General features: G+C 44.8%; 1 protein-coding gene across 1 annotated transcript in view; it reads right to left on the bottom strand.

Annotated features, from left to right (window-relative positions):
* The window catches only part of LIFR (LIF receptor subunit alpha), a 123,120-nt gene that overhangs the window by 54,682 nt on the left and 43,832 nt on the right, over positions 1–24,606 (bottom strand). The window contains exons 2-9 of the mRNA XM_068271809.1: positions 19,757–19,910; positions 13,373–13,490; positions 10,726–10,874; positions 8,885–9,048; positions 6,944–7,118; positions 5,154–5,426; positions 2,607–2,736; positions 331–497 (exon numbers count right to left, since the gene is read on the bottom strand). Of these exons, the coding sequence (XP_068127910.1) occupies positions 331–497; positions 2,607–2,736; positions 5,154–5,426; positions 6,944–7,118; positions 8,885–9,048; positions 10,726–10,874; positions 13,373–13,490; positions 19,757–19,835 (1,255 nt within the window). The 5' untranslated portion in view covers positions 19,836–19,910. The remainder of the gene's footprint in view (positions 1–330; positions 498–2,606; positions 2,737–5,153; positions 5,427–6,943; positions 7,119–8,884; positions 9,049–10,725; positions 10,875–13,372; positions 13,491–19,756; positions 19,911–24,606) is intronic.

Below are 24,606 nucleotides of genomic sequence, written 5' to 3'. Positions count from 1 at the left end.
GCAGCTGCTCAACCTGCACTTATATGAATGTAAAGGTGGCCATACATCTAGCGAAGATGGGCAGATTCGACCAAGAGACAAATCACTCTCTGATTGAATCGGATTGCAGAGAGATCTATTGGCTGCCAATACATCGCAGGCCGATTCCCTGTGAATACAGCCTGTTACACAATTTCACTTTTGATAGGCCAATTTTACCATAAGGACCAACAGATTTTGAATAGTATGAGCAGATTGTGTAGGTAAGCATTGTGTGGTTGACCAATAAAAGTTGGATGTATGTACCAGGCTCAACGGATTTTCATTTCCTGACTTCCTCATTCCACTTACTCTTTTCTCTGATGTTGAAGAGCAGGGAAGTGTTTGCCGATCCCAGAGGATTTGTCCCAACAAGCAGGAACTCGTACAGATCTTGCTCCTTTTTGGCGTCATAGCTGCAGTTATGTTCATCAAGATCCTCATTGTGACCAGAACAAGTCAGGTTAATTCCTGAGAACCTGGAACAGAATGTGACGTGATCATTAAGAAAGTGAGAATTTTCAGGGGCATGTAGTGAGGCAGTCACAGATTATATTTAAGATGAGCTGTCAGCCATACTATCTCAGAAAAAGACAAAAAAAAAACAAAAAAAAACAACAACACATATATAAGTAGATAAATAAATACTTGCTCTACTTACATAACATATGTATTGCACTGTCCACATTTTGATTTTACAGTAAAAAAAGAGAAAATCCTTAGCATTTCCCATTTTAAATGTGGCTATTTTGAAGCCAATACTGATGTCATTTCCTCCCTTACTCTCCTCTGCCTGATTGTGTATGCATTGCCCACCTTCCACAACAGAAAGTGCATTGTCTTAGCATGATAAATATTGGCCAATCAGAGAGGTACAGAGGTGTGGGAGGGAAAAACAGGAGGGAAAGAGGTTTCTGCCAATCAGGCTGCATTAGTTAAGTATGTGGGGATCTAAAGGATCAAATAAGGACAACCCAGCATGCCCTGCAACTTCCTTTTTGTCTAACAAAAAGAGTCAGGTAAATTGGGGAATGATAATTTATCAACAAGAAAAGTAATAGCGATTTTAGCTTTTGGATTGCCTGATTAGCATTGTTATTACTTGTTTACCTAATAAAAATAAAGAATTGATTTTTGATTTTATGCCCCACAGTTATACTTTAAAGCTCTTAAAAAATAGTATTTTTTTATTTTTTACATGGACCTGAAGTAAAAATACAACATACGAAAAACATTTTAGATTACTATATTCCTTTCTGAAGAAAAAAAAAATTAAAAAAAGATAGACTGCACATAATCAAATATAAATTCACATTAGTGAGGGTCTAAATTCGGACAGCTGGCATACACTAGTCTAGGTTACATATACTCTGGAGAAAGACTAAGCTTTCAGCGAATACGGTTCACCTTCTTCAGACTATTCCTATAGCTTGGAAATAGAGTCTGAAGAAGGCCTATTAGCCGAATGCTTACTGTTTTCTTTTACGTTAGCCAATAAACTATATCCTCTTGGTTCAAAACTTCCTGCTTCACTGACGGATAACACAGTACAATGCTGTTCGTTTTATATGCTCTGTCATCATACATCATATAATTTATAAATGTAAAATAATCCTGAGCCGAATGGCACCAAAGGATTTTTACTTTACCCAGGGCTTCCTCCAGCCCCCTGTAGTCCATCTGGTCCCCTCTCTTGCTCCGGTGTGAGGCCCGCAAAGCTGGGTTGTGGGCCACTGCACATGTGCGGTCCACTGGTCATGTCCCGTCCCCTGGTCATGTGGCCAGGTCAGCCTTAAAGTGGGATTGTCACCATAAAAATTAGATTTCAACAGCAACTGGTCTGTGCGTATTAAGTGATAAAGTGCTAATCCTGCATTCCAAACTTTTTCTGCTGTTATGGTTTGGAGTTATCACATACCTTAGGAGCTCTGGCCCTTTAATTGCCATCGACTGGCAAAACAGTTGCATGCTGGGAGGTCTTTTTATCTATAATATATTCCTCCTCTTCCCTTTATTTCCCCATCCTGCTAATGAAATAAGACAGTGCGCTTCCTAGTGTCTGAAGACTCTGGGAGGAGGGCAGGTAACGAATACACAATTAACAAGATGAGGAAAGAAAAAAAAGGAGTGAGGGAGGAAATTATGTCAGGATTAGCTTCATTTAATGGCAACTAAGATGGAAACTGTCTAGAATAGGATTCTCTGCTTTTCCTTTGTAACATTCACAGGAATAATAACGTGGACAGTGTAATACATCAGTTATGCAAGTAGAACTAGTATAAGTGTTTTATTATTTCTAGGTTAGCACGGGTGTCAAACTTTATGGGGTTGACAACGCCAACACCAAAGGGAACCGAGAGGGAAGCAATGTAGCCAACAGGCTACAGGGGGCTGGAAGAAGCCCCAGGCAAGTATATATCCTTTGATGCAAATCATTTCCGTTATACCTTAAGTCAGAGACCATCCCTAATTTAAACGTGTGCAGCTTTTCTGATTCTGGACCAACAAGTGTATCGGTTTAGCTTCAAGCTGGGGGAAAAAAAATAAATAAAAAAATAAACAATAGACTGTACATAAAAAGAATTTACTTCTCATATATAGTGTATCTAGTCCCACGATCATCTCCATAGAGTCCGGTGGAGTTGCTTCTCCAGGTACAGTTGATAATGGAGAGGTCCCGCGCCTCACAGCTGAATCTCTCTGGCTCATCTGGAGGGGCTGCGAAAAAGAGACACGGATGAGCTCTAGTACTGGTGAATAGAGGGGGCCAATGAGATACATTTACGTACATAGATACGTAATCCTGCATGAACATATTTGCATGCAGCTTGAAAATGGACCAATCAATTTAAACCTGGTCTTTTTCAAGCTGCATAAATTTGCATATTTACATAATCCTGCATGAACTCGGAAATATTTCCATCTCATTGATCATCCCTACTGGTGAATAGAGGTGGCCAATGAGATCCTAATTCCTGTTCACACTTCATACAGTTTGGAACTCGGCCCATCCAATGATCTGCCTGATGATTTAGATTAGTACTTTTTCAAGCTGCATACAATGAGTGTGGAAGCCAGAATTATCAGAATCTCTTCGACTGCCCCCTACTGGTGAACTTCAACAGCAATAAAACGGGACCCTATTTGTAGGAACAGATACAAACGCCCACATCACACAGTATGAAGATAAAATCCATGTTTCTTTATTGGTACATCCAAAAAGACAGGTAAAGGGTAGGGTGTTTTTAGTGTTTTAATGTTTTTTGTTTTTTTTAGTGTTTTAATAGAAATTTAAAAAAAAGAGGTAATCACTTACCTCTCCACAAGATAAAGACATTAGTTCAACTGGAAAAATGTTCATTCAAAAAGCAATCTGACAACGCATTTCATGAGTCATGGCCTACTCCCTCAGGTCAATACAAAATGCCTTGAGAGGATAGAGTGTAGGCGCCTCTTTAGTAGCCCCCTATGCTATCCAGGCATTTCGTATTGACCTGGGGAAGCGGGTCATGACCCGCGATACGCGTTGTCAGATTGCTTTTTGAATAAACATTTTTCCAGTTGAACTGGTGTCTACATCTTCTGGAGAGGTAAGCGATTACCTCTAATTTTAAAACACTAAAATAGAACACACATTGTGTGCCTCCATCTTACCCATTACTTGTCCTTTGGATGTAGCAATAAAGAAAAGTGGATTGTATCTTGATACTGTGTGCTTTTCTACCTGTTCTTGTGTTGCTGCCCCGTGGAGGTATTGCCTTGCACCCCTCTTATGTGAGGGGGGTTGCAGTTATGCCGTCACTTTATGACCTATTTGTAAAGTAGATATTTTCTGCACTGTCTGGCAAGACAATCCATACAATCTTCTATGTAAAGAGAACCTTACTAAATACCAATTAAGTAAACTTTAGTTTAATTTGCGAAAGGTTTGAAATCGTTAGGAATTGAGATTGACTATACAAACACAGACACACCCTTTTCGCTCGAAGGTTGTACGCTTGTTCCTTTAATTAACTAGTTTTGATGCAAATCAGCACACATACTCTGCTGCATCACCATTGTAATCTGATGTACACTTGCTTTCCATTCATAAACACAGCTCACTTAGCTAAAGAGACTATAAAGTCAAAAATCAACATTGGACTGGAAGGTTGATCATTTGCTAAAATTGTATCGTTAATGGGCACTTTAAAATGTACCGGAGACATTTACAACTGCAGCATTTACAGTTACCTGGAGCTTCCTCCAGCCACATGCACACCGTGGGCTCTCTCACCATCCTTTCTGAGCTGCTCCGTTGTCCTGAGGTAAAGTTCGGTAATTTGGCCAGTCATGCTCTGTCACACCCCTACTGACCTCCCGCGGCCAGGAGTGTTTTAGCTTTCAGCAGCCAGGTAGGATGGCGTGGTAGCCCATGGCGTGCATGGGTCTTGAGGACGGCCCAGGCAAGTATAAATGCTGCCGTTGTACATGTTTTCGTTAACAAGGATTGGGCAACATCTGCTCCTTAAGACAACATCGCTTATAACAGGAGTAAAAGGGAACTTGAAGTGAGAGGGACATGGAGGCCAACTTATTAAGTTTCAAATTATCCAAATTGCTTGGTGTCCTGCTAATCATCCGCTTTTGTTAGATTTAAGGTGGCCACTAATGATACAACTTGCAGAACGATCGTTTACAAATTATTCTCCTAACCAATCCAATCAGATTAATACATTTGATCCTTTTTGTTCATTAGTGGTCCCAAACAATAATTTTGGATTCGTTCGTAAACAATTGTTCAGAAAATTGTGTGTATGTAAAGAGGTGTTGTGGCAACATTTAGCCATAGACCCTGAACAAGCATGCAGATAAGGTGCGCTGACTGAAGTCACACTGGATTAGCTGCATGCTTGCTCCAGGTGTGTGATTCAGACGCTACTGCAGCCAGAGAGATCAGTAGGACAGCCAGGCAACTGGTATGGTTTAAAAGGAAATAAATATGGCAGCCTCCCTATGCCTCATGCTGCTGCCGTCTTGAAAGGCCATACACCGCACCACATTTCTAAAGGACTAAATGCAAATACAGTAAATTTATGCAAAGATGTACTTTAAAAAAAAAAAAATCACTTTCTCTTTAAAAACAACAGACTCACTTCCAACAAACACAACGCTTCCGGCGATGACATCCATGTCCGGGGAATAGCAGACCACGTTATCGCCGCTGGTCCCGGAAGAGAGGTTCATGTGAAACAGCTGAATGCCGTAACTGCCGGTCCCCAGATCCACTAACGGGTAATCCGTGATGCCAAACTGTATGGACCCCACGCTGCTGCTATTATTACCCTTCAGCTTACAACAGAACGTCATATTGGCGCCAACAGGGACCACCTTATCGGTCGGATACACCGCGTCTTCTTCAGAGCCATCTACACCAGCAGAACACAAACATAATTAAAGTCAACCTGTAAATTAGAAAAATTTAAAAAAATAGATACTTGCCTCGGGAAGGGGAAGCCTCTGGATCATAATCTTCCTCCGACAGAAAGATCCAGCGCTGGAACTCCGAACACAAAGCGACAATAATATCTGCGTTTGCCTGACCATGCAGACGCACTAGTGGGTTCCTGCTCTGACTCTGGTGGAAATAGCCAAGCCTAATCGCATCTGCTCTACTGCTTAGGCTGCTTACGCAGTAGAATAAACATACATATATCCAGGCACATCGCCTCTAGTTAGGACATTAAATAAATTATTAGGGAAAGGGAGGTGCTGAAGGGGGTGTGGCTAGAAACAGCAAAAATCAATTAACCCTTCGCACACTCACATGCAAATGTTCAAACAAATGCATTCACAGATTTACTCATCCAGGCACAACTGTTATCCCTACAGCTAAATTAAAAGCCAGGGTTTTAGTTCACAGAAGAATGCATTCTTATGCTTAGTCACCTATACTGCGCAGAAGTACCCATGTAAACATAGGTGTCCTAACTCTGGCCCTGTAACATGCATAGTGCAGTGCTTGCGCAGTAGAGCAGACCCGATCGGATTCAGCTACTTCCAACGAAGACCGAGGGAAAGCCGCTACTAAGCCTGCGCAGGAGCAGCGACAATCAGATTTTCAGGGAAGCCAGCGCTGGATCCCCTCTGCAGAGAAGGAAGGAGGAAGCCTCTTAGGATCCAGAGGCTCATCCTTCCAAGGAAAGTACCCCTAGGGGCACTTTTTCCCTTCAGGTACACGTTAAATAAATTTCCAAAATGTTATAGCCAAAGAAGGAAAAAAAAAGGTATTTTCAACAAGAGGAAAATGTTTCATGATCAAGAATGATGTAGATCATTCTTACGGAAATTATCGCAAACAGCCAGTCACAAACTTAGAGTTTGCTCGCTCAAGAACTCGCTGTACTTGAGTGCAGTCAGCAGAAATGATCACATGATCGCAACCAGCCAATCTCAAACTTACAATCACTCACTTGGAAATTGGCAGCACCTGAGGGCAGTCTACCGAAATTATCACATGATCACTAACAGCCAGTCACAAACTTAGAAATTGTTAACTCAGGAACTTGCTGTGCTTGAGTGCAGTCAGCAAAAATAATCACATGACTGCAAACAGACAGTCACAAACTTACAAATAGATCACTTGGGGATTCTCTGTAGCTGGGTGGAGTCAACAGAAATGATCACATGATCGCAAACAGCCAGTCACAAACATACAAATCGATCACTTGGAGATTCTCTGTAGCTGGGTGGAGTCAACAGAAATGATCACATGATCACAAACAGCCAGTCACAAAATTACAAATCACTCGCCCGATCAATTCAGTTGGGCTTCTCTATGAAATCACTTCCAGGAAAAAATGACATAAAATAAAGTGATTATCCCTAAAAAGCATCCAGTGTATGTAGTGGATGTCCTCTCTATTATTGTCATTTACAGGTTTACCTGCTATAGTGCTGATGGCGCTCCATTCACTGGGCCTGATCTCTCCATAGTAGGTGTCGTCATTGATGAAGCATCGGATCTTTACAGAGTGCGACGTGCAAGTCAATGGAAAGTCTGCGCTCCAATTCCAGCGGAATGTGGTCTGCCTGAGATCCCAGTGTACTGTGAAGGTTTCCTACAGGCAGAGAACAGAATGCCTCTGAGTTATCCTGGCTACTCTAACAGGCAGTCATGTGACATCAGCAAAGACCATCACCATAGCAAATATTCAGTTAAACAGTAAAATATGGGCAAAATACGCAGATCTATGACAAATGTAATATAAAACACATAAATGCACGCTAGAGGCTAGATTTCAAAGAATGATGCAAAACAGGGTAATTTAAAAAAAAAAAAAAAAACCATTTTAACTGCCCAGCTCATTCCTGGCTAGGTAGAAAGAGGACCTGTCACCTGTCACAAATCTACAAAGTTAAAGCACAAATAAACGGACGACAGCATCACAACATGTGAATGTTAAAACATTATCTCCTTACAAATAGCATCCTTCAAGGGGCAGGGTATACAAGAAAACAAATGAATAGTCATAATTAGAAGGTGATGTCATGAAGGGATCAGAGCAAGTGTGGCCAATAAACCAACCGCTTCAGAGTATCCCAGCGTAGCAGAACAACATTGACCCACTACAGCACTGGGTCATGTCTCTTCCCTTTCATAGGATGAGCAGGCCACCCTGTCCTCCCTTCTCCATTCCAACGTTGTAGGTGTTATAGTTACACTCTGTTAAAGTGAATGGGAACCGCATTTAAAAAAAATGAGATCAGATACTTACCCAAGGAGAGGGAAGGCTCTGGGTCCTATAGAGCCTTTCGGCTCCTCTCCTGGTCCTGTCGTTCCGGTGCTGGCTCGCTCGGTAGCAGCATTAACTAAATTAGTCAAATATTGCTTTACCCGGCCGAAGGAGGCTTCAGAAGTCTTCAGGGAGCCCAAGTTCTTCTGAAGAAGCACGGCTCTGTACTGCGCCTGCGCAAGCACGGTCTCTTGCATGCTCACGCCTGTGCAGTATGGAGCCGCACGTCCTCGGGAGGACACGGCTCTCGAAGACTTCCAAATACCCTTTCGGCGGGGGATTGAAACGGGGGGGGGGGGGGGCAGCGCAGGATAGAGGGCACCGAGAGAGGGGACGGAAAAATCTATACAACCCAGAGCCTTCCCTCTCCTTAGGTAAGTATTTGCTTCATTTTTTTAAAATGCGGTTCCCATTCACTTTAAGACACATGATGTACAGTACCTCCAAATGAATATTACATATTTACCTCGTCATCAGTTCCTCTCTGAAGCTCACCATTTTCTTCAAACAATTCCTCCCAGTTCCGATTAAGTCTAGTTGTACTTGTTTCTCCGCAAACTGGAAGCCTTAGGCCCCATTTACACTTAATCAGTTGGTATGCAGTTTTTTTCTTCTCCATAACAGTGCATTATGAAAAATCTTTCAGTTAAAAACGCGTGTAGTGCAAACTGAGCCATTGGAAAACATGGGCATTACTTTGAAAATCAGTTGTACTTTCAGTTATAACTGAGAGCAACTGATTAAGTGTAAATGGGGCCTTAGGACCCTTTTCCACTTTATGAGCTGCTGAAAGGACAACTGATGTGCAAAGTATTATCCATGTTTCCCTATGGCTCAAGTCGGTGATATTACTAGTTAACAGAGCGCTGACTTGGAAGCCATGACGGGTCATCACCATTTTTAAAATGGAGCGTGGAGAATTCCATGGATCACAATGAACAAACGGCGCAGGAGAGGAGAAAGATTGCTGAGCAGACTATGCAGGACGCAAGTAACAGGGAAGTTGGTGTGGACCAAAATACTTAGCAAATATCTTCTAATGACCATGAATACAAATGAGGTTTGCAGCACACACCATAAACATAACGTACGTTTCTGACAAGATGCAGGTTTTCTCCCCGTAACACATGGATCTCCCACGTCACAGACGTATCGGAAACAACGCTGGAGGAATCCACTGTCCATTCCACATACAGGATGTCAGACTGATCATCGCCAACCAAGGAGAGGATCTGCGGTGTGTGTGGGACGTAAGCTGCAGGGCAGAGATGCAAACACTTAGCATAGAGGAAATACAGGGAGTCCATAATGTGTGCACTGACATCACTCTCACAGAGTCATACAGTACCGTCCATCAACTACCAGCACCTTGCAGTGCCGCCCATCCATCATCCTGCTAATGAAATTACACGCAGGAAGATGACACTAATGATAACACGCATTACAGGAAACATGCAAGAGGCAGATAAACCAGCAGAAACCCCTAAAAGCCTTTTAACGCTCAATTTCAGCTTCTACTGTTTTAATGCATGTGATAATACATTGACATTAATTAGCAATCCATAATGTTTCCTGTATTACAATTCTGTACAGCTTCTTTCCGCAATACATTTGCATCCATCCTAGAGCATCTCTTCCTGCTGAGACTAAGGTGCAACTCTACTGGATAGAAAGCTGTCCAGACTCCTCCCCCAGGAGGTACCAACAAGTCTCTCCCTGAGAGCACATCACAAGTGTAGGTAATGGCAATGCACTCCCTATGGTGTAGCCTAATGTGTCAGTGCTTGGACCATAGACCTCCTATAAGTCAGTACTATCATTAAAGAGAATCTGTACTCTAAAATTCTTACAATAAAAAGCATACCATTCTCTTCATTATGTTCTCCTGGGCCCCTCTGTGCTGTTTCTGCCACTCCCTGCTGCAATCCTGGCTTGTAATTAACAATTTTAGGCAGTGTTTACAAACAGCTTACTGTGTGACTCGTGCAGAGCTTGGAGAGGGTGTGTAAAGCTTCTGCCAATGACAAGCAGTGTTGCACATTCTGCACATTCCACACATTCCAGCCTCAGCCCAACAGACAGGACAGAGGAAAGGAGATAATATTTATTACAGAGACAGTGCAACTAGAAAATGCTGCAGTAAGATAGACCATATTAGAACAGGCATAGGAACTTATAGGATAGAAGAAATAAGGCTCACAATTTTGTTACAGAGTCTCTATAAGTAAAGGGGGTAGGCACTCCAAAAGTAGTGCTTACTCCTTTACTTATTGATCCCTGTGAGCACAGGTAACATGAGCTCACCCACATTCTCCCTCCATGGAGAGATGAACTATTTGCAGCTCATATGTATCTGCTAAGCTGCAGTGCTGACCACAAAGAGGTAACATGTAAACAGCAGAGGGAGGAGCCTGTGATGTCTGCTGGGAACCTCACCTCTCTGCTACCTATCCATGGGTGATATACCGGGTGTGGCCTGTGTGCAGGGGGGAGGATGCAGGTAACGTGTTGGAGTTTGGAGAATCTTATAGAAGGTTCAGATGCTTGTCAGTTTTCCAGTTTGCTTCCTGTACAGCTTCTGAAGCTGCTTACTGTGGTCACATGGCTGTGAGTCTAGTAATCTAGCGGGCAGTTCCTGCACGGACGCGAGAGGACACAGGCCAGATCAAGAACAGGTAGATATACATTCTGTAGTATGCTCCAACTCGCAGTCTCCACATGTTGGAACGCTGCATATGTGGGTGGAAGGGGGGGGGGGGGGGGGGGCACTGACTTCACTTCAGCACATGGAGGGTTGGTGTATGCTCAAGAACGCTTATCTGTGCGTATATACAGTAAAATAAATTTACAAGCAATCTCCTTGACCATCTAGGTTAGTGACAACTACAGCATGTTTTCATCATGGGATGGAAAGACAATGAAAGGAACTTACGGACATCTCCCATGTACTTCTCAAAGCTGATCTGCGGTCTCTGTGGGATGTTCTTTGCTTGGACCTTCACAGTCACCGGAGCGTACATGTGAAACTCAACTTGCAGGCTGTTACCGCGAGTCTCATAACAACTTTCTGGTTGCAAAGACCTGCATGGAAATCAGGACATTGGTTTAGAATGTAAAGCGCTGTGAGGTCTTCTGCGCACGCTGCATGTCTATGTTACTTGTAGGTCTACAGATGATCAATGGGCTACTGCTATCTTATGTTTATGTGTTCTGAAGCAGAGCAGATTCCAGATTGAAAGCCTGTATGACCAGATGCGATCCTCAGACATGCAAACTATCCTCATATTTACCAATCTGTATCATGCGCTGACAGCTGCTACAAAGTACATGCCCTGCTTTATATTACATTGTTTATTCAGGTTTGGTTAAATAGAACCAGTCACAAATAAGTGCTCAAAATCGCACAAGCTCTAAAGTTAAACTTAGAAGGAACTTTTACCAGCCTGGTGAAGGTATTAGTTCTGGTGTTGTGTTGCAGTTTTTCCTATCTTCTACAGGCACCCCAACGTGAACAGACACGACTCCCCCAAACCTGAACAGAGGCTACAGGGGGCACAGGCTCCCCAAACCTGAACAGAGGCTACAGAGGGGCAAAGGCTCCCCAAACCTGAACAGAGGCTACAGAGGGCACAGGCTCCCCAAACCTGAACAGAGGCTACAGGGGGCACAGGCTCCTCAAACCTGAACAGAGGCTACAGAGGGCACAGGCTCCCCAAACCTGAACAGAGGCTACAGAGGGGCACAGGCTCCTCAAACCTGAATAGAGGCTACAGGGGGCACAGGCTCCTCAAACTTGAACAGAGGCTACAGAGGGCACAGGCTCCAAAACCTGAACAGAGGCTACAGGGGGCACAGGCTCCCCAAACCTGAACAGAGGCTACAGAGGGGCACAGGCTCCTCAAACCTGAACAGAGGCTACAGAGGGGCACAGGCTCCTCAAACCTGAACAGAGGCTACATAGGGGCACAGGCTCCTCAAACCTGAACAGAGGCTACATGGGGCACAGGCTACCCAAACCTGAACAGAGGCTACAGAGGGGCACAGGCTACCCAAACCTGAACAGAGGCTACAGAGGGGCACAGGCTGTCCAAACCTGAACAGAGGCTACAGAGGGGCACAGGCTCCCCAAACCTGAACAGAGGCTACAGAGGGGCACAGGCTGTCCAAACCTGAACAGAGGCTACAGGGGGCACAGGCTCCCCAACCCTGAACAGAGGCTACAGAGGGACACAGGCTCCCCAACCTGGACAGACAACAGGAGGCAAAGGTATCCCAAACCTTAACAAAGGCTACAGGCTCCCCAAACCTGAACAGAGGCTACAGGGGGCACAGGCTCCCCAAACCTGAACAGAGGCTACATAGGGCACAGGCTCCCCAAACCTGAACAAAGGCTACAGAGGGCACAGGCTCCCCAACCTGGACAGACAACAGGAGGCAAAGGTATCTCAAACCTTAACAAAGGCTACAGGCTCCCCAAACCTGAACAGAGGCTACAGAGGGGCAAAGGCTCCTCAAACCTGAACAGAGGCTACAGAGGGCACAGGCTCCCCAACCTGGACAGACAACAGGAGGCAAAGGTATCCCAAACCTTAACAAAGGCTACAGGCTCCCCAAACCTGAACAGAGGCTACAGAGGGGCACAGGCTGTCCAAACCTGAACAGAGGCTACAGGGGGCACAGGCTCCCCAAACCTGAACAGAGGCTACAGGGGGCACAGGCTCCCCAAACCTGAACAGAGGCTACAGAGGGGGCACAGGCTGTCCAAACCTGAACAGAGGCTACAGAGGGACACAGGCTCCCCAACCCTGAACAGAGGCTAAAGGGGGCACAGGCTCCCCAAACCTGAACAAAGGCTACAGAGGGCACAGGCTCCCCAAACCTGAACAAAGGCTACAGAGGGCACAGGCTCCCCAACCTGAGCAGGTGAAGGCTTGTCTGAGGAACCTCAGTTCCTGCTGAAACACACAACTGCTAATCCCGGCATCTGGTGGTTTGGGATGAGGCTGAATGGGGGATCTTTAATATGAATGTGCAGCTGACAAATTGTGCAGGTGCAGTTGTGTCCACATAGGGCAGAATCTCAAAAGAACGTATCCAATACCTTGTGGAATGCATGCCATGAAGAATGTAAGAGAGGTCTTACCTGGCCTCAATATAGAGTCCTGAAGAAGTGCTCCAGTGACCGTATACAGGATAGCAGTGATGTAGCTTAGGAGCTGTGGGCTCCGATGCAAGTTTTACATTGGGGTCCCCCAAGCACTCTATACATAACAATTGATACGGCGCACCAAATCCTGCCAATAGCAACTACAGTGTCAGAGGTGCAAGAAGGGGATGGGGAACAGCTTGTTAATGATTGCCACTATTCAAAGTATCTATAGAAGTGATTATTATGAGCACAGGACCAATAAAGAGCTAATATTGCAGTTGAGGGAGGACCCTTCGGGGTCCCTCTGGCCCAAGGGCCCCGATGACGTCGCAACCTCTGCAACCCCTATTGCTACGCCCCTGCAGGATAGTAATCAGCCTGCCAGCACTATTGAAATGTACTAAGTATGCTAGTCATGTGCAAGACTCACCTGGAGCAGATCTCATAACGTATGGCGGATCCAGCAAAGCCTGGCGTTTCCCAGCGACAGGACAGATTTGCAAAATCATGGGTCACACATGTCAGGTTCTGGTAGAATTCTGGAGACTCTAAAGAACACAAATCACAGACAGACATCAGTCTCCCTAAACAGAAGGGAGGGAAGAGGTTATTACATACATGTTTCCTGGCTTTTCATTTCAGCAGCAATGAGGGTTTGTAGGAGACAATATGAATACTGCTCGGCAAAAAGTGTATACCTGAAGGATACCTGGATACCTGAAGGACTTGTTGCAACTGCATCACACCCCCCACAATCTTAGATCAAAAGGACGTAACACCTTGGTCACCCCCAGAGTCCACCTCAAAACCTTTGGAGACAGACCCTTTTGCCATGCTGCCCCTACACTTTGGAACTCCCTGCCACACCCAATCAGGACAGCTCCATCCCTGGAAGCATTTAAGTCTAAACTGAAAACCTACCTCTTCAGTCTGGCATTCATGAACACCTGACTATCTCCTCTGTAACACAACCCAGCCTGCAACCCTGTATTAATCTGAGGCACAACTATGCGCTTTGAGTCCTATGGGAGAAAAGCGCTTTACAAATGTTTTTGTATTGTATTATTGTATTGTAAAACTGTATAGGTGAATATCTGAGCAGAGCTCCGTTCTTCCTTATCCCTACTTATCCTATTGTTCCTTTATCTAAGCAATGACGGGATATTTTAAAAGGGTTAAAATCTTGGCCAAGACCATTTGCATGGCACACTACACAGATATCAGCATGATATCTCGCTAAAGCCCTGTACGGCCAATAACGACCGCCTCAGCCAACAATCAGGTGTGGGTACAGCAGCTGATGACACCCAACCCACGAACAATCGGTCTGGTGGATCTACTGAACCCCAGCGACGACGATCTCCTTGCTGATCCCATTGTTTGTGCCTCTCCCCGCCAGCCGCCACAAATCTGCAGCTTATCGTCCCCCTGCCCCCCATAGCTGACACACACAGCTGACACACGTGTGCACCTGGGGCGAGTGATGTCGCCCAGGGGATCAGGTCCTGATCCTCGATGGGCGACATATGTTGGGAATGTGTACACGGCCTAATAAGGGGGGGGGGGGGGGGGGGAACTAGGAAAGCACTAGGTGGTCTCTGTCTCTCTCCCTCCCCCCACCTTCCCCAAGATAACACTGTTCCCCTGTAAAACACTGGCTGCTGGCCACCCTAGGTCCCATGCCCCCCACCCAAGCTGAAAGTGCTCTTCCGAGGCCCTTTCAGAGTACTAGCGGCAGCGGAGTGCACCTTTCTGGAAGGCATGCTACCTCCAGTCTGTGTCCTTCCGCCTCCATCTCCCCAGCTCCTGTTATCATAACATAAGTGCATGCATGCCTCTGAATCACAGAACGGGTGCCATGGAGATGAAGGCGGAGTGCGCTTCACTGTTGCTAGTACTCTACAGTGGCCCCAAGAGAGCACTAGCGGGGCCCGCCACCAGCTGTGAGGTCCTATGCAATAGTCTACCGCCACGCCAGAGCCCCCTTTCAAGCTTGAGCTTCCATCTGATCGATAATTTAAATTTCGGATGGAAATCTATCAAAATTAAGATCCGGTGGGCATGTTGGGGTCTCGCTCTCCAGCAGATTAAGTGTATGGGCACCTTAGTGCCCCCCACCACCAACCCCCATGACAATGACAATAGACTATGGTATGGACTCTCTCAGCACAGTCAGAAATAAGAGAATGGACGCTGCAGAAGATATCAGTGCTAAATAAATACATAACCAAAGTAATGATAAAGAACCATAGGAGGTGCAGCCAAAGTAAACAAATATGTAATCTCACAAATCTGAGTTTATTTCATTATGTATCAGTGAAAGCTTGAAATCCTGGCTGCATGGGACTGTAGACAATACCCCTTAACCACTTGCCGACCAGGGCTGTATTGGCTGATCTGTGCTGCGTGGGCTCTCCAGCCCGCAGCACAGATCAGTATTATGCCAGGGCGATCAGACTTCCCCCCCCCCTTTTTTCCCCACTAGGGGGATGTCCTGCCGGGGGGGGTCTGATCGCCGCCGGCCATCTGCGTTTTTTCGGGGGGGGGGGGGGGGGGGGGGCTCCTCAAAGCCCCCCTCCGCAGCCATTTCCACCCTCTGCCTCCTTACCTCCCTCCCTCCCTCTCTCCGTAATGCGCAGGACAGAGTTCCGTCCTGCGCATTGAAGGATAGGCTTCCGCCTATCAGATGCCGGCGATCCCCGGCCAATCAGAGGCCGGGGATCGCCGATCTGCCTTACGGCGCTGCTGCGCAGCAGCGCCGTATGATGTAAACAGCGGGGATTTCTTCCCCGCGTGTTTACATTTTGCCGGAGAGCCGCAATCGGCGGCTCTCCGGCTGTTCACGGAGACACCCTCCGTGAACTGACATGGAAAGGCCGCTCGATCGAGCGGCCGTTTCCATGGTAACCCGCAGACGACCAGTTTACGCCGATCGGCGTTAGCTGGTCGTCAAGAGGTTAAACATAGCTATAAACTTAACACTAAAATAAAATACCAAGACACTCCAGACTGGCGAAAATTGGCCGTGGCCATCTTTATTAAGGAACGTTATAACTTTAATAATAAAATAAATAAATAATTGACGGTCAATATCAAACTTTATTATCAAACAATTTATAATGATAGATAATAAATAACAGTTGCGTATCTGACTACCACAGCCCAGATACGGTTGATCAGTAAATAAGATCCCAAACGTTCCAATAAAGATTTTGACCACGACGTCTTAAAGAAGGGGGTGGGGGGTGGGAAGAGCTCACCTAGTAGCCACTGAGGTGACAGGCAGCTAGTGCTGTACGGACCTTACTTATATATACCTAACTCAGCCCTGATTGGTCGCTGAACTCTGCCCTAAGCACTAGTAACACCTGCAAAAATAAACCTGCCTGACAGCCGACCAATCAGGGGTGACCAACCTGTGTGACACATTTACCACACACACACACTCTCTGCACCAAAGCTCAGCCAATCAGCTCTGACTTTACCTCATAGTGAGGGAAATATGAATCACCCTCATGACAGGCTGTATTGAACCTATTTAGGCTTGTCACAGACCCATGCAGGGCCTAATTTATGGCTTAGGCCCTTTGTATTTCACTTCAAGACAGATCCATCTCATTTGGGTTGGATTGTTATTTAGACACTCAAATGCTGCTTAAATCTTGAAATTGTATTTATGAAGCTCAGTTCCAGCAGATTTCTGGAGAAACCATGGGGAACATCTTGTTTCAAGTAGTCAGAAAACACAGACAAAGGCCGGAGTTCAGTACAATCTCAGTGAAAGACTTTTCGATGTTGTGGTTTGGGAAGGATGTGTGTATTTTCTCAGCTGCTGTCTGTATACACAAAACATTCTGCACTACATTAATAAACTATAGAGCCATGTGAAAACAGGCCAAGCATGGTCCTCATTAGCAAGTAACGAGACACTAGAGGAAACATCCACACACTACAACATGGGGGTAAAATGTTCCAGGGAAACCAGTGTAAAAATAAAGCTGCATTGATGGGGATGTTTTATATGGGGATATAAGTGGCTGGCTGTGGTTCATGGACAATCGGATGAGCGACATTTATGACTTTTCATGCTTGAAGCACAAGCCACAAGAATGTTCATATAGCTTGTATCCTCCGACACCTCCACAATGACGGCTTCATAATGGAACTGCCAGGTGAAGGCAATACATCAATGGTACACAAGAGACTACACAGGCACACAGAAAACACAATTTTAACCTTGTTGGAGGAGATCAAGAATGATAGGGAGAGGGCAACAAAGGAAAGAGGGGAGAGTGGCAAGGAAAGGAAGGGGCAACAAATGAGAGAGGGGAGAGAATGGCAAGAAGAGGAAGGGGCAACAAAGGAGAGAGAGGAGAGTGGCAAAAAAAGGAGAAAGAGGAGAGTGGCAAGGGGAGGAAGGTGCAACAAAGGAGGGAGGGGAAAGAGGCAATGAGAGGGAGGGGCAACAAAGGAGGGTGTAGCAAGGAGAGTGAGGGGTAACACAGGAGAGAGAGGAGAGTGGCTTTAGAGGAAGGGGCAACAATGGAGAGAGAGGAGAGTGTGGCAAGGAGAGGAATGGGCAACAAAGGATAGATAGGAACGTGTGGCAAGGAGAGGGAGTGGCAACAAAGGAGAGAGAGTGCCAACAAAGGAGAGTGTGGCGAGGAGAGAGAGGGGCAACAAAGGAGAGAGGAGAGGCTAGGGGCAATTAAGGGGAGAGAGAGAGAGAGAGAGAGAGAGAGAGAGAGAGAGAGAGAGAGAGAGAGAGAAGAGTGGCAAGGAGAGAGAGGGGCAACAAAAGAGCGAGGGTGGGAAGAGTGCTAAGGAAAAGGAGGGGTTAGAAAGGAGAAAAATGAGTGAAAAAGGACAGATAAAAGCAGGAAAGGAAAAAGGGGCAAAAAAAGTAAAAATAAATGGGGGGGGGGGGGGGGGGGCGAGGAGAAAGGGGAGAGAGAGAGAGACACACACACACACACACACACACACACACGATGAGAAAGGCAGACAGTGAAAATGAAAGGACCAGCAGTCTCATGAGTTTCTTTCCATTTGCACTGTGCCTCTATACTGGAGTTTACAGGTTTTCAATCTGCTTTCATGGTCGATTGCACATTTACAGGGGTCATATAGTTTACTGGACCCTGGCTGAGGTCCCACTTCTGGCTGCCACAAATTAATAACCATACAGGCTGCAGTCCTCTGCAAACACTGGCCTGCCTTCCCATCACTGCTTTCCTGATTACATGTCCATCAGGCTGCATTACAAGAGAACAAGCTTTCACAGCATTTCCTACTATTCTTTCTAGTTGTTGCAAAGCCGTCATTTAATGTTGGAAGCTGAACATTCCTACACAATCTTCTCATGAGGTCTAGTCTAGCAATTCATCCCATAATGCACTGCAACACTGCCATATATGTAACTCTCAGTAAAATCACACATCACGTGAATGAAGGACATGTGGAAAATAAGGAATTGCAAGTGTGGAAATATGTCAGAGTCTTGTGACTAGACCGGATGGCCCATGAAATGCAACACATTTTTGTGGAAACACCCCCACCACATGTGTTTTTACAAAAATTATTTTTCCCACAAATTTGGATTCAGACGAAAATGTAAATTTCAATGTGAAAATGACTGGCGACAAATTAAACCACTTCTATTCCCTTAAAAACCAAAGCAATTTTTCTCATTTCATGCTCCTCCCATTCATTCTTCAATAACTTTATCAATACCTATCACACCTAAATGATCTAGATCTTGTTTTTTTTGCGGGACAAACTAGGCTTTCTTAAGTTGGGACTTGTTTGCTAACAATTATTTTATTTCTTATGTATTTTAAAGGGAATAAGGAAAAAAAAAAAAAAAGAGAAAAAGTCATTATTTCTCAGTGTTCGGCTATTATAGTTTGAAAATAAAAAAAAAGTGCTACTGTAGATAAATCCCACATATTTTATTTGCCCTGGTTATTACAACATTTAAAGAGAGCCTGAGGTAGGCTCATAAAATTATTATTTTACGGATCAGATTGCCGCCATCCCCGCCACTCCTGTGGGCCGCACTCTGGGTCACGGCGCTGGAAAGAGATTAATTCTCTCTCCCAGCGTGCAGGGAAGTGGGGGAGCAGCAGGAGGCGCAGCTAGGGATAGTGAGCTCTAGAAACCCTGCAGGAACGCCCCTGGTGGGAGTTTTGAACAGGGAATCCCTCTCCCACATGTTTACCATTCAGATAGCGACAACTATTGTCACCAATATCGGGGGGGGGGGGGGGGGCATAGAGCAGCGGTTGGGGGACACAGAGGCATGTCAGGAGGCAGAAAACATCTGTGTCCCATCTGCACATCTGCACCCCCCCCCCCCCCCCAACCACCTCAGGTTCTCTTTAAATTATATCCATAGATTGCTGTAAATTGCTATCTAACCCTGCCCTCCCAGTAATACGTAGCATAGGCTGTTTAGTAATGCAGAATTTTCCACCCAGAGCATTCTGGGAGACCGGTATTATTTTCTCTGGTTTCGGAAATTTTAGTACACAAAGATTACGCAGAGCTGCACCTGACAGGACTAAAAAGCTGTCACCACCTGTGATAAATTTCAGAATAAAAATCAGGGTTTACAACGGCAAACACTAAATAATTTATGAATGAATAATGTAAAAAAAAAAAAAAAAATTCACTACAGTTCCTCTTTAATATCACTCTGCTCTGTCCCCCTCATGGGCACAGCATTCTTTTTGAATACGGTATGAATATGGTATGAATATGGTTTGAATATGGTGGTAAAAGTCCAGGTGGGTAAGAAAGTACAAGGACTCACCAGTGGCCTGGCTGCGGACATGGCTCAGCAGAGTGTAGACAACAGCAAGCAGACTGCTGAGGCACAGCTTATTCCACATTCTCTGCTGCTCGACTCCCACCGGATCCTTCACGGCTTATTTGAGCAGCTGCATGTCTCAACGACAGGTACAAGCCTGCAAGACAATATAAAGAAGTCATTAGATCAACTGGAACTTTACTCCAGAACGGCAAGATCAGACCGCTCCAGCCAAACTCTTCCTAGCTCTGGATACCCCTTATCCACCTTGGTCACACAAATACAATTTTTTTTCTGATTTAAGAATTACGATTTGATGCAACTTTTAAAAATCTCACCAATGGATCTCATGAAAAAAAAATAAATAAAAAGTATGGAAAAAAAAAATGCTTGGGTCAAGAAATTTACCAACTATCATATATCATTTTCAGCTTTAAAGCAAACATGAAGTGAAAATATTATGAGATAGTACTAGTATATAAATAGCGCCTAAAGACACTTTGCTGGAGTTCCATAGTCTTAAGGTGCCCATACACTAACGTGATTTCCCGCCAATAGGCAGCAGAATCGATCACTGATCAAATGTGCTGTGAAATCGATAACGCAAATGCGGACCAACGGACCGATTTCCATCCAAAATTGATCGATTCTGTCGATCTGCCCAGACGGAAAATTTTGCTCGATCCCTGGCGGGCCGAGAACACGTCGTTAGTAGCATTCGATATGGCGACGACCAACGCAGCAATACATCACCTGTCCAGCCGGCGCTAGTCACCGGGTCCTTGCAGTCTCTCACTTCTTCCAGCATCTTCTCTTCACTTCCAGTCAGTGTCCCGTCCTGTGAGAAAGCAAAGTTCAAACAGTGGAGAGCTTGTGACAGGACGGGACACTGACAGGAAGTGAAGCAAAGATGGAGGCGTACGCTGGAAGAAATGAGACGGTGGGGACCCGGGGGACTCGCGCCGGCGGACGGGTAATGTATTGCGGCTGGCCGGGGGAGCACAGGGGGCCAAGGCAGGCGGCAGATCCATGCTGAAATCGATTCAAAATCTGTTTGCAGTGTATGGACAGCCATTAGATCCCTCTCTGATCGAATTTGAGCATGAAATCCATTTACACCCTGTGGAACTGCAGCTGTCTCTGTTGGCCGATCTGGTGGCAATCGACCAGCGTATGGCAGCCTTTACATGGTACCTGAAGTGACATGATGAGATTACCACAGGTGCATATAGTACCAGCCCTGCTAATAAATAGCCTGAAGTCCTTTGCTTTCCTGTACAGCAAGTGTAAAGGTGGCCACACACCATACAATTTATTTTGATTCGAGCATTCTGATCAAATTTTTTTGATTGATTGGAAGGTTCGATCAGAATCTTCGAGGTACCACACATGTATTTTCGAGATTGCCACAATGTCAGGATAAAAGATTGTAACCTCAGAAAAATTACTTGGTTAGAAAAATCAAGAGGAAAAAAAAAAAGGAATACAAGTTTGGTATGTACTGAATAGTTACATACAATGTTTTTCTGGTTGCATACAATTTCACAATCCATCACACACCATACAATTCTTGATAAAATTGGTCTGATTTTTCCAAAATGTCCAATCTCCAAAGATTGAAAAGGACAATCGTATTTAGCAAATCGATGTAAAATTGGATCTTTTAATTGTAAGGTGTGGGTGCCTTTAGCGGCTATTCCCACTAAAGCGGTAAATGGACTTTTTTGTCCGTTTTCCAATCATTGCTATGCAAAGAGAGAACAGCTGTCACCGTTCACACTTGTCACGCTACTACGGATCCTCGGGATCCAATGCAGTAAGCGGGCCACACTTCTGTGCAGTGTACGATAATCCCAGGCCAGACGGATGCGTTCCGGCATATAGAATATGGGGGAGCGCATCTGCCCCGGGCTCCAGCAAAATCACTGCGGAAGATTGGCGGGGACATTATACTGTCCGCTTCCGCGTTGCAAGTGAGAATGTGGCCTTAAAAACTAGTTCTGTTGACTATGCAAATAGGCAGTCTAACAGGAAGTTGGATTTGTCCCAATGTGCAATTTGAAGGGTCAAAATTAGAATGCTCAAAACACTCTTATCTGGCTGAGGAAATGATGCTGATAAGGTTTCAGTTCTGAAAAGTTCAAAGGGTCATCACTTATTTAGTTTGCAGCCCAACAAAGATTTTTCATCAGACTGTCAAGGCTGCTGTTCAGAATTCTGTCTTAAAAATTCAGATAAACTGAAAATAAAAATAAGAGTTTAAGTTCTATGAAATGACGGTCGTATTTACGAGTAGTACTACACATACAATTAAATATCTCATAAGTTTATTTCCACTTCAGGTTTGTTTTAAAAATGTTGAAAAGCCATGGTTTGTGTTTTGAACAAGATTTAAGGTTATGCTGACATGCCTGCTGTTGATTCAGCTTTCAAACAGATAAATCATGGCCTACTGAACATTTAATCTCTGTTAGGAGCGCTTGCTCAGCCATGCAGAAATTTTATGACCTCTAATTAGTTTTCTGAAGAGTTGCTTCAACTGCACAGATAAAGCATCAGGGTCATTAACCCCGGCAATAAAAAAAAAAATACAATACAAGGCAAGTATTAAGAGGGGTTCTGTCGAGGGTATTAAAAAGAAAAAATGGCCACTTACCTGGGGCTTCTATCGGCCGCATGCAGCTGTCATGTCCCACGCCATCCTCCTACGATCCTCCGTTCCCAGCCACCGTTCCCAGCCTTCTAAAACAACTGCGGCTGCTTGGCCGTGGCTGCGCATGCTTGCTCCCGCTCGCGTCTCCGGGAGCTTACTGCGCAGTACAAGGTTTTCTCGTACAGTAAGCTCCCAGATCTGCAAGCGGGAGCGAGCAGTATTCGTCTAGTTAGACGAAGAATTAGCCCGGGACCGGCGGTGAGGGAACAGAGAATCGTAAAAGGATGGCGCAGGACATCACAACTGCAGGGGGACGATTAAAGCCCCCAGGTAAGCAGCAGTTTTTTGCTTTTAATACCCTCCACAGTACCCCTTTAATCATTTATGCCAGTTAGAGCACACTAAAGCACACCTGAACAGTCACTAAAACTGGACTTTTACATACATGAGGCTTCTGCCAGACCCCCTGTTATTGTCATTCGGGTCCCCTCCATTGTGCTGTTGCCCTCCTCAGAAAAACCTCTGACCAGGCTGCATTGTGTCTTCCCTGCATGAGTTGTCACAATTAACGCACCTCCATCAATCGCTCTTCCATTGCTTTCAGCGTTCTGCGTAAGTGTGGTTCACAGAAAAATCTACCCTGCATGCGTATAAGCTGCAATACAGCCTGATTGGAGGTTTTGTTGAGGGGGGTCAGAAGCACAAAGGAGAGGAACCAAAAGACACAGACAGGCCTCGAGGACTATGGGGGCTGAAAGAAGACTGAGGTAGGTAAAGGTCCATTTTTTCATGACATTTCAGGTGTGCTTTAACCACTTCCCGACCACAGGTTTTCTCCCACTTAAAAACCACAGCAATTTTCACATCACGCACCACCCATTCATTTGACAATAACTTTATCACAATTTATCACGCCAAAACTATATATCTTTTTTTCGCCACAAATTAAGTTTTCTTTGGGTGGTACTTTATGCTAGAATTATTTTATTTTTGTATGTATTTTAAGGAGAATAAAAAGAATTTTTTTTTTGTAAGACATCTCTCAGGTTTCAGCCATTATAGTTTTAAAATAAAATGTGCTACTGTATGTAAAACCCACATTTCATTTGCCATTTGTCCCAGTTATAACAATTACGGTAAATGACGTTCCTAGTACTATAGTACTAGTATGGCTATAATATTTTATTTGGAAGTGAAAATTAAAAAAAAAAAAAATCCCTAGGTTAACTATTTGTTTTTTTCTTTTTTTTGTTTTTCAATGATGTCACTTTACTTTTTGAACACTAGATGTCCCCAGACTTTTTTCCTGTGTACTGTACTGTAACAAGTACACAGGAAGTGCTGTGTATGTGTTTATACTTTCACTTTGTGAATGAAAATTGGCATCTCACTGATGCCAGCTTTCATTTACTACTGGCCCTTTAATCGGCTTTGGGAACACTTGTTCCCATTAACTGACTAGAGGGATGGCGACGAGAACGCGCACAAGGGCGTGCTTGATTGTGAGCGGTGATGATCACCATTAGATGCACATATCTACCGTCCGATCCGCAAGTGAGGTTTACAGGGGCATAGAGATGAGTCGCAGAAATCTGCAAGTGTTTCAAATATGAATGTCCAAAACAAGGCAACAAGATCCCAAAGTTAGCATTTAAATTATTTTTCTCAACAACCCCGTAAAAAAACAACATTCCCTGCTTTTGACTAAGGGTGTGATGGAAAGCTATAGGCTATTCCCATACTTATACAGCTGTACATTTATTAATAGCATTCTACACACACAGACAGCTAGCTTCAAATCACAATGTAGCAGCCAGGCCTGGGTCCAAAAGAGCGACTTTCAGTGGATTTGCTGGCTTCCTCTATTCATGCTGCAGAAGTCACACAGCAGAAAGAAACAGATTCCCTTGCAAGCGCAACCACCATGGAGCAGGTTATTCCATTCTGCAATCACTATCTGGAAAGGATCCAGCTCTGAGTCACAAACAACGGCCGTAAAGAACCTCATGCCAGAGGGCAGTTAAACTGTCACAGCTGATTGCCAATAAAGCTTTACTGACAGGCTGTCTGCAGTGATATAGGAGGCACACGGGGCACACAGGAAACGGCTTTGTGTAAAAGTGGCCCTATTAACATTCACGCACCTGCAGCATGAGACATTTCTAAAACACTTTGTCTTGTTTACACCGTACAGTAGCTA

This window comes from Hyperolius riggenbachi, chromosome 1 (genome assembly GCF_040937935.1).
Source record: "Hyperolius riggenbachi isolate aHypRig1 chromosome 1, aHypRig1.pri, whole genome shotgun sequence".
Classification (NCBI taxonomy): Eukaryota; Metazoa; Chordata; class Amphibia; order Anura; family Hyperoliidae; genus Hyperolius; species Hyperolius riggenbachi.
The sequence above is the reverse complement of the archived record's forward strand: the minus strand, read 5'-3'. Positions and strand labels throughout refer to the sequence as shown.